Below are 10517 nucleotides of genomic sequence, written 5' to 3'. Positions count from 1 at the left end.
ATCATACAAACATCAGAGGCTGGTGCAAGGAGTAACATGCTGAGTTTTTCACCCGCACAAAGTCGATTCCTAGAGTCAGTGTTACAGTCCAGAAAGAACCTAGACGTCGAGGAGCCCACCCTCTTCCTCATTTTATAGGTGGGGTCCACTCTGGGATCCCACAGAGGAAGAGGGTTCCAGATGAAGGCTGGAGTTAGAATCCCAGATCTTCACAAACCCCTTTCTTTCTTTCTCTACCTTACTTTGGGGACCAAGAAAGTTCAGACTAAGGAGGCTGCATTTGTACACACATTCACACACACACACACACACACACACACACACACCCCGGAGGTGCTCCAAGATGTGGGGAAAAACCCGGTCTCTGGAAGCAGCCAGACCTGCCCTTTGATCCAAGCACAACCTGACTTTTACCGTCTATGTGACCTTGAACAAAGTCCTTCACGTCTCAGCCTTAGCTGCCTCCGATTCAAACTTAGGCAGTCCCCCTGAGGCTTAAAGGAAATAATGCATGCTAAGGGCTTAAACAGTTTCCTTTACACATTATAACTGTTGTTGTTATGATTATTTCATGCATTAATAGGTTTTAAATGTAAAAAAAAAGACTATATTTACTGTGTGGAAGGAATAGTAACCTCTTCAAGACAAATATTTACTATTGTGTGTTAATTGGTGGTAATGATCAGGATTCTTTCTTATTCATGATATTTAAACCCACAGTGCCTAGCACAAAGTGGGCGCTCAATTAATATATGTTGAATAAAGTGCACTGAAAGTACACTGCCCACCGGAGAAATTTGAAGGAAATTGCAGCTTAATTTTTTATTGCAAAAGTAATATTTATTCATTGTAAAAAAAGTGTAGAAAAATATAGCTAAGCAGGAGGAAAGGCAAAAATATCCTTATTCCCACAACTCAGAGGTAGATATGTAAATGTTTCGGTGTATATCCTTCCACTTTTTCTTCATGAATGATATTTAGTTGGTTAGTTAGTTTTATATAAAGCAGGTCACAAAGGACAGTCTTTAGTAACCTGGGAGGGTTTTTTCCTCCACTTAATATATCGTGAACAATTTCCACATCAATTCCCATATTTTTTCTAGCGGCTTAGAGGTAACCCAATGTACTGATGGATTTATTTAATAAGTTCTGTGCCTATCACACATCAGGGTCCTTTCCTATTTTCACTCTTTAGTAGAACAGTCCTGTAGGTAAAGCTTCGTAACATCAGTCAGTACTCCCTTACATAAATTCCTGGAATTCACTTTTAAGCTCATGACCTTGGAAGTGGAATAATTTTTTTCCCCCAGATTAAAAAAAAAAGGTGATGTCCTTACTTCATAAATAATAATAGTGACACTGCTTCCCACATCCAGGTTGAGGTGGGTTTCTGACAAACCGCATCAAACCCTAGGAGACAATAACAAAGGAAACGCCAGGCTCTGAGGCCATTTCGAAGGAGGAAGGGCTAAGAAGGGTGGAGGCTTGAGAGCCGGTGGGGTCGAGGAGACCTGGACCTCCAGTCTGGAGATCCCGGCGCAAACTGGTTCGTGAAACCTGGAGGAACTCCGTTCCTCTCTGAGGCCTTGGCTTTTCCAGCTGGCGAGTAAGGACTGGAAAAGTGGCTCGGGCATTCTAGGCCCCTGGAGGAAGGCTTGGGGGAAGTGGGAGGACATCCCAGTAACCCCCTCAATGGGCACCGGCCCCCTGTCTCAGCTCCCAGGTCCTAGGTCTAAGATTGCGACCCGACAGGGCTGGGACTGACTTTGAGGCTCTAGCCCCGACTTCTCAAACAGGGTTTGGGCCGGCTGTAAGGGGTTTTCTGATGAGGATGAGGCGGCCTGGTTATGCCACACTCGGCTCCGGCTGCCGCAGGCGGTACCCCTCGGTACCCTCTCCCCTTCCACTGGCCAGGACTACAGGAAAGCAGGACCCAGTGCGCATTCTTCCCGTGCCTAGGATACTTCACCGTGCTAAAAATAGTCGCGGGCGCTGCGCACCCTGCACGTTCTATAAACCAGACTGGAGTCCTGGGTTCGAATCCAGATAAGGTCTCCTCCGTGCTGGGACACCTCGATCGGCTTGCTCCCTGAGTCTCAGTTGCCCCGTGCGTGCCAGGGTTCCTAAGGGACTTCCTAGCTCTTCGAAAGAAAAAGAAAAAAAGAGAAAACTCTTTTCCGCTCCTCCCGGAGGGGCCCCTGGGGCCTCGGGCCGGGTACTGAGGCCGGGGGAGGGGTGTGCCAGGACGGCTCATTACCGCGAGGTGTTGCCCTAGTTAAATCGCCGGCCTGTTTGATCTGGCGGCGGGTGGCGAGAGGGAAAGAAGAAAAAAGTAAGGGGTAAGAGTAGAGAAAAGCTCACACCTCCCCCCGCCGTTTCCTCGCTCCCATAAAACACCTTTTATTAACTCCTTCGCGTCCGGAAAGGCCTGCGTGGCCGCTCAGGCCCTGCCACGGTGTTTACAGCCAAAACTAATGAGGCTCCATATTCACCCCGATGTCAGGACGAGGCGCCTGGGGCACGCCTGGCCCCGGAGCTGCCCGGGGTCTCCTTCCTGGTCGGCCCCAAGCCGAGGGCCTCCAGCTCCAGATGTGGAGCCCGAAAGCGCCGAGAGACCCGCGCGCGTCCTCGCGCCTTCCTGGCAGCGCGCGCCGGAGACCCGTGCAAGCCCTGCAGACCGTGCGTGCCCTCGGGCAATCGCGGGAGCTGCTAGAAGACAAAAAAGCGCCTAGCATAGTGCCTGGCGCACAGTTGCGCGCAAACCAAACCAGTTGTTTGTACGTTATTGTTCAGGGACACGTAGCCTGTGTTTGCCCGCCCCAGTTTAGCCCAGCAAGCATCCGCGTCTTGGCAAATGCAACCACTTTTATTCACCCCCACACCCAGCCACGCGTGCGCATTTGGGGCTCAGAGACCAGCTCTCCTGTACAAGTGCCCAAATTAGCGTGCGCATACCCCCATCCCTTTGCACAAATCCACGTGCTCTCACAAATATTTGTTGAGTGTTTTGTTACTGGAGAGAAACGTAAATGTCTCAATTTAGCCATAAGCACTCGCAAGCTTATTTTACTCGCGAATAAAATAATAGCTGCTACGATTTGTTGAGTCCTTACTGCGTGCTGGGAGCTGTGCTAAGCAGACGCTGGTTGGCCCCCGCACAGCCTAGGGGCTCCATGTGAGTTCTTGCACCACTGCACGTACGCCTATATGTTCAGAATTTCACATACGTGAACTTAATACCCGACCCAGCTCTCTTCCCAGCTACACTGCGGATGCCGCTCCTTTGTCTGACAGGCCGCCTTGCCAATAACCCCAAACCACTGCCGGCGGACACCGGTGTGCATACTAACCCAGACAAGACCCAATGCCGACCCACAGAAATCCTAGCCGGTCCTCTCTGGGTCTAATTCGTTTCCAGTTTTCCTTTCTGTGGGCTTACTACAGTTATCCTATCCCTTCATTATGTTCTAAGGAGAACTTTGTTCTTCCTTCCAGGAATAAATCCTTTATCTGCCCCCCTCCCCTCGACTTGATTTGTGGTTTGGTTTGGCATTTATCAAAAGGGAAGTAGAAACAGGAGGCTTTCCACCTAGCAGAAACCATAGAAACCATGAAGCGCAGTGGGGATACCCACCAAGACATCACACAGGCTTCCTCCAATTTCAGAAAATGTTTTATTAGTCAAGAGCATAGATACTGCTTTGGCAAAGGGAGGGGGCAGTGAGTGGTCATATAGATTTGAGGTAGAAAAAGGGAGGGGATGGGAGGATAGACAAACACCTGAGCACAGCAGGCACATAGGTAGTTTAAATACATAAAAACTTTTCAATGTAGGGAAAAGTTTTTACTTACAAAGGAAGGAAGGAGAAAGAGAGACAAAGAGAGACAAAGAGCATTTCCCTTGGAACAAAGTCGGAAGTGCAGCAACAAAAAAATAAAATAAAATAAAAACACCACTGTTTGAGGGAGAACAACAAAAGGCAGCCCTCCATCTTCCCGGTTCGATTCTCTTTCCCTGGCAGAAAACTATTGATTCCTCTTATTGCATTTTAATTAGGGAAGACAGCGTCTGAGGGTTTTGACTCCAAGCGGACACGGGATGACAAGGAAAGCTAGATGGCTAGTGGGGAAGGCGTTGAGGGGTTCTAAATTCGCCCCAGAAGGGTTGGAAGGGTGCGTCTTAGCGCGCTTGGGTCCTGCAGTCCCTCCCTCCCGCATCGTGCCTCCAAGAGCAGCTCTCTTGGTTGCGGAGGGGGGTAGATATATATATATTTCTCTTTCTCTTAATGTATTAAAAACAATTTCAAATGACATTGCACGTGCGATCCAAGTATGTTGTTGCAGCCAGCGACCTGCCAGCACGCATCAGAGGCTCGGCGGGATGCGCCCCTATGAGCCTGGCACCCAGAGCCTGGCACTCCCCGCCGCCTTCCTCTCCTCCGGGGGCTCCGGGGTCGGACAGCCGTGGCGGGGTCCTTGGCGCCGGCCTCGGCTCACTGGTTTAACTCCAGCGCCCAGACTTGCTGTGGCCAGCCTGTGCGCCCTTTAATCCTCTTCTCGCCTGGGCCCAGGGCAGGAGGAAAGCCTTCGTGCTGCTGCTGCCGGAGGACACACACACACAGAAAGAGGCGAGAGACAGGTTTAAATTTCTCTGCTCCAATCGCCTGGGCATGGAATGGGGTGGGGTAAAAAGGTGTTGGGAGCGGTAACTGGGAGCCTTTAAATAAATGACGGATTTTTGTTTGCAAAACAGGCAAACAGGCTCATAAATTTGCCTTTATGCGCCGAGTTCCCGGGGCTGGAATAGGCTGGGCTGCTTCTGGAGGTTTGGTAATGAGAATTTTCTGTGTCTGGTGAAACTGAGGCACCTAGGTTTGGCTTTATGGTGCCGAAGAGAAGACTGTAGGGCTGGAATGGGAGGGGTGGGAATCAACAGTTTTCCCACTCGCAGACCTGCTCCCCTCTCTCTTCCCACGAGCTTTCAAACCCAGTTTAGCATCTGGGCATGGATACTGGGTTGGGTTTCCTGGAGCCTGCGCTGGGAGCCTCAGATGGCTAAGCCAAGGATGGAGGAGGAAGCCTGGCCTAGCATCCCCCTTGCAGGCTTCTTAGCAGGAACCAAGAGGTGCTACTTGAGGGAGGCAGCGACAAGCAGGGGGTGGGGATACGCCCAATAACTCCTTCCATCGAGGCGTTGCCGGGGCCTGTATCTCCTCCAGCCCCGGGCGGTAGTTTAGAGACTGGATGCCTATCTGTCTTTCCCCGTGTGCCCCAGGTGAGCTTTACCTAATTTACCACAGCCCCTGCGGGTCAGAAAAAACCCGGCGGGCTCACAAGTCAGCTCCAATGCGCGCGGCTGCCCGAGCGCACCAACCTAGAGAAACTAATTCGCCAGCCTGGAGATCTCCGCGCTCAGAGGTCCCAGAGCCCTGGAGCAGCGGAACCGAGCTCCAGGAAGTGTCGCCCTCACTGGAGCATCGAGAAAGGCCGAGCAGGGATTGCGATCTCCAAAGCCAAAAGAAGTGGTTGAGACTCTTGGCTCTTGCTTGTCGGTATTTACACACAAAACCATCAAGGTGGCCCTCGGAACTAGCCCGCGGGGAGTGGAGCGGTGGAACGCCGCGCTGGACTGGGAGGAGAAGACCTGACTTGTTTTAGCCCAGCTCCGTTTCTGACTCCTCGGGGAGGTGGCCTTCACGTAAGATCCCGCTCTGGGCTTCAGTTTCCCTCTCTGTACAATAATGGAAGTAAACTCCAGCAAAGGCTCTTTGAAAACAGCAACGGAGGCCATATGCACAGATTCACACTGAGGCAAATTAAAGTAACGATCTCCTACAGCATTCTTAACCCGGCTTCCAGAGAGCCCAGGGACGGACCACGAAATTGGAAGCAATTCCATATGGGAAGTGTGAGTTTTCTTGGGGTCTGAAGCTTCTGACAGATTCTTAAAAGGGACTCTATGAGCTCCTCCGAAAATGTTAAAATTCTGTCTTCATTCACAGTCTTACAAACACTATCCCACATTACAAATGAATTCAAAGATAAATCTGCCTGCCTCCACACACACAATCCCACATTGTCCACCGTCTCAGAATTCCCCGAAGCCTCTCAAAATCGCACACACGGCAACTCGGACTCCTTCCACTGCGTACACCGCCTGCGGGTGCTCACGGCGCCCGCGCCCTTGGCTAGAGCTTACAGGCCCCAGGACTTACCAGCTCCCTTTTCCGCTTGCTCTCGCGGCCGCCATCCGCCTTCTTGAGTTCTGCCTTGAAGGCCTCGGGGTCGCCAGCCTGTGCGTCCTTGGCCAGCACGTCCATCAGGTAGGCGATGTAGCTGGTGGCCAGGCGCAGAGTCTTGATCTTGGAAAGCTTGGTGTCAGCCGGCACGTTGGGGATGCACTCGCGCAGCTCAGCGAACGCGCTGTTAATGCTCTCTGTGCGTCTCCTCTCCTTCTTGGGTCCTGAGCCTTTCCGCCGGCCCAGGCGGCCGCCGAGCGCCTCCAGCCGCCCGGGGCTCTGGCCGGGCCTGGCGTCTGGACCATAGGCGGCGGTGGCCGCCGCGGCTGTGGGCGGTGGCCCGCCGGCGGGGAAATCCGGGGCAGCGTCAGCGGGGCTCAGCAGCCAGCTCTGGAAGTAGGGCCGCTCCTGGTGACAGCGGGAGGCCGGGCCAAAGAGGAAGGGCTCGTGGAGCATGGGGTGCGCAGGGTGCGGGTGGTGATGGTGGTGATGGTGGTGATGGTGTGCGTAGCTGCCCACGAGGTTCATGTTGGAGCGGCCCCTGGCCTGTGCCGCCAGCCCGCTTAGCGCCGCCCCATGCGCCCCAGAGACTGCCCGGGCCACCCGTGGGCTCTGGGGCGGCGCTCTGGTGGGCGCCGGCTTTGGGAGAGGCCGGGGCAAGGCTGAAGATGAGACGCGCAGCCCGCCGCCTTCTTGCCTGTTTCTGTCGCGGGCGAGGACGCGGATGCCTAGACCTGTTTAACCCTTCTGCGGCCTCGCCTTCAGAGTCTGGCTTATATAAGGCCGCAGCTTTGATGTCAACCTCTCCCTGGAGCCAATGGCAGGGGGGCGGGGAGGAGGAAAGGGGGGTGGCCGTCCCTGGTTTTAAGTTCAGCTAGCGCCACTCGACTCGAGGCCGCCTGCGGGGACAGGGAGGCGGCCCCGCCTCCGCCCCTCCCCCATCCCCCAGTTCCCTTGTGGGTGGAGGCGGGGGCTACGTACTTGAGGCAGAGGCCTGTCAACGCCCTGGACGGTGGCTGCCACCCCCTCCCCGCGGACCCAAGGAAACGAACCTGGAATCGTCCAGGGAAAAGAAGGTCTTCATTTAGAGCCCACCCCTTGATTTTACAGATAGGAAAACTGAGGCCCAGAGAAAGAAAGGTTCTTGTTTCTAGACCCTCCGGAATTCCGAATAGGAACGCTAGCGGTTACCAGTCCCCAGCTCCATCTGCTCCGTTTGTCGTCAGAGTCAGATGAGAGGGCGCCGCAGGAGGCAGCCTAGGTCCCTAACGTTCTTCCCTAAGGGCCCCGGCCCTTAGTCATCGGCCCCATTTGGTGAGACTGGGAGCGGTTCGTGCACAGTTCTTGAACCCAGCAACTCTGGCCAAGTCGTGTATACTACGGGGCAGGCGGTGACTGACCCAAAAAGAAACCTTGGGGGTGGGTGGCAGACAAGTAGGGGGAGCCGGCCTGCAAACCCACAGGCATTTACCAGTTTGTTCTGGGCTCCAGGGCCTGAGATCCGCTCTTCTCGGCTCCGGGCGCTTGATCCAGTCCAAAGGCCGGCCGGGCTGACGCAGAGGCCGCCTCCTCTCCTCGGGACTCGGATCGAGGTCCCGGAGCGCGGCTATGTTGGACCACTCCACCCAGGTCATCACCATTTGAGAATGTTCGATTCTCTAAAGACACCAGGGCCAAAGCTCACACACAGCGAGAAATCAGCGCGTGGCAGTGAACACATACAGAGGGGACTGCGACCTCCAAACTAACCTCGAGTAGCGCGCAGCGGGAGAAACGCAACGCCCGGCATCTTGCACTCACCCGCCCAGAGACGTTGTCCTGGCTGCACAGACCTCCACTATTTCCCCTCCCAGCTATGGCCATCCCGGGCCTGTCTGATTCTCTCCACAGGGCGCTTTCCCTGGGCTCGCGTGGGGGACCCGGAATTCCTAACGTGGCGGCGCTTCCAGCTGGGGTTCTCAGTCTTACCTCCGGTGGCGGTGGCTTCCCAGCTTCTGTCTCATACCTGAGTAGCTCCATCCTCACCAATTTTTCCCTTCCCTAGATGGAGTAGAGGGAGGGTGTCCTTCTCTCAAAAGCAGTGTGGAGGTGAGAGCAAAAGGGGAAGATAAATATGTGGCTGCTTTTTAGAGAGGGGAGATTCATTCCTTTATGCATTCATTGGACAATTATTTATTGGCGCCCACTATGTGCCTGGCACACTTAGTACTCCAAAGGCAGAGGGAGGAAGGTCAAGTCTTTCCATTCTTTCCTTGTACAGATAGGAAAAGTGAGGCCCAAAGAGGATGAGCGATTTTCCCTGGGGTCCAGTGGCTAGTGGATACACGGTATTCCTCTCCTGTACGAGGCAGTAAACGATAGGGGAGGGGGGCACTCCAGGAGAGAAGGGAACAAACGCTTAGTCCTGCGTCGGTTCCCCTGTGGGAGCTCTGCAGGGCTGTGTGCCCTAGAGGTGCGCGGTGGGGAGGGAGGTGCTCGTTTCCTGCCTGAGGCGGGCTGGAAACCCGCCGCTCTCCCGGGCGCCTGGCGCCAGCAGCCCTGGGGTTGGGCCGAGCGCGGAGCCGCAGGCTCCCTGGGAGGGAGCGCCGGGCGCCCGGTTCAGCCGCAGCTCCGCAGGGTCCCGCGCCTCCCTGGCCTGTAGGCCCTCTTGAGTGAGAGTGTGCGGGTAGGGAGAGTAATTACTCTGTGGTGAAGGGCTTCGAGCCTCAACACACACCCAACCTTTGCCATGATCCAGGCGCAGTCTTCACCCGCAGCCTCTGAGAGTGGCACACTCGGGCCCACGAATACACAGGCACATATGTTTCCACATGGGCTCACGAAAAATTACTGGCATATACCAAAGTCCGTATATTCATACAGACACCAAAAAGTATGTGTATTCTCAGGGTAACACATTTACACCCACACAACACAGCATTTCAATATTGATGCATTCCTAGGATCTCTCTGTCACCCACAGGGCACACATCACTCTCCAGATGTGCTACAGCCATAAGCCACTCCCAACCCTACATACAGGCATGCACAAAGATACCATCACACAGTAGAGGCACATAAATTCTGCATAAATGTCACACCACTGCAGGGTTGTACACGTAGTCTTAGTGTCACAATTATGCACAGGTACAACCAGTTTGCATTTTCTTACAATTCCCCACAATTGTATTCACAGCACAAAAACCCCATCATACATTTCATGTATTCTCAATGTCACAATTAAGCCTGAGTCCCACAAACACACACGAATACACAGCCACATTACTTCTATAAATGCACAGGTGCTCAGAAAAGGACGTTTTCACATGTTTGCCCTTTACAAACAGGCACACAATTTCCAAACGCTCAGATGATGTGACATATATTCTGTCTTACCTATATATTACATTCACAAGAAATGCAGTTGAACAATAGTATATACATTGTCACAGCACCCACATGAGTGACGAGCACTCACACAGGTACACACAATTACTCACACTCACAGCTCCAGCTGTGTGTGTCAGTTGTTTTCATGTGGTTACACGGATCTCTTAGGGCCATATTCACCCCGCAAATACCCGGCCTGGTTAGTGTGGCAGGGAATGTATTATCCGTACTGGGGGATGAGTTTCAGTCCCCTGAGAGTCCTTGAGGGTCCCCAACACCCCTGGGCAGCCCCTCCATGGGTGGTTAAAGAGCAGAGCGCCCCCAGCCACCTGGGCAGCAGGAAGTGCTGCTCCCGGCCCTGCAAGGATTCCGAGTAGCCTGTGGAGTAGGCGCCCACACTGGGAGCACAGCCCAAGGGGACCTGCTGGAGCTCGGGGCTGGGCGGCCTCCAGCAGATTGGACGCCAGGAAGATCGCCTCTGTAGACTGCAAGGCGCCTAGGCTCCAGACCCGGCTCTCCAGGAGACCCCAACGCCCTTTTAACTGCAGCCTGGCTCAGGTGCGTGTGGAGTGTGCAGAGTGCGGCAGTGGAGACCTGGTGAGGATGTTCTCTTTCTCTGCCCCAGGCTCTGCGGTGTGGGAGGAGGTCTGGGACCCAGGAGTTTGGCCAAAATTGCTCTAAGCTGAGAAGCAAGAGATGTTGCCTTCGAGTTCTGGCTCTGCCTAGCACGTAGTGTTCCTTTCCTTCTCTGACCCTCAGTTTCTCCATTTTCAGAATAAGGGGATAGGATTGCTCGTCTGGAGTTCTGCAATTCCCAGCTCCCGGCTGTTGCACGGACCCGCCCTGGTTCCTCTCTCCCGACGCGCACGCTGATTTAGAGCCTGACTCTGGGGCCCGAATGGAAGCTCT

The 10517-nt window shown here is 54.0% G+C and overlaps 1 protein-coding gene across 2 annotated transcripts; it reads right to left on the bottom strand.

Annotated features, from left to right (window-relative positions):
• Nucleotides 1-3655: 3655 nt before the first annotated feature.
• Nucleotides 3656-6974, bottom strand: HAND1 (heart and neural crest derivatives expressed 1). 2 transcript variants are annotated; one of them, XM_046668212.1, is made up of 2 exons: nt 6216-6974; nt 3656-4598 (listed from the first exon to the last, which is right to left on the bottom strand). In XM_046668212.1, the coding sequence occupies exons 1-2, from the start codon at nt 6765-6767 to the stop codon at nt 4494-4496; spliced, it is 657 nt and encodes a 218-aa protein (XP_046524168.1). In that variant the 5' UTR covers nt 6768-6974; the 3' UTR covers nt 3656-4493. The 2 variants fall into 2 exon arrangements, with proteins under 2 accessions (XP_046524168.1, XP_046524167.1); XM_046668211.1 differs by having other exon boundaries at nt 3656-4595; nt 6216-6930.
• Between the last annotated feature and the right edge of the window lie 3543 nt (nt 6975-10517).

The sequence above is a fragment of the Equus quagga genome, chromosome 7 (genome assembly GCF_021613505.1).
Source record: "Equus quagga isolate Etosha38 chromosome 7, UCLA_HA_Equagga_1.0, whole genome shotgun sequence".
NCBI lineage: Eukaryota > Metazoa > Chordata > Mammalia > Perissodactyla > Equidae > Equus > Equus quagga.
The sequence above is the reverse complement of the archived record's forward strand: the minus strand, read 5'-3'. Positions and strand labels throughout refer to the sequence as shown.

Excerpts from the sequence above, each read along its gene's own strand:
- HAND1 (XM_046668212.1), bottom strand. The coding sequence starts at position 6,767 with ATGAACCTCGTGGGCAGCTACGCACACCATCACCACCATCACCACCAT. Across the intron at positions 4,599-6,215 it reads GCAAGCGGAAAAGGGAGCTG|CAGCAGCACGAAGGCTTTCC; the intron begins GTAAGTCCTGGG and ends GTCCTCCGGCAG.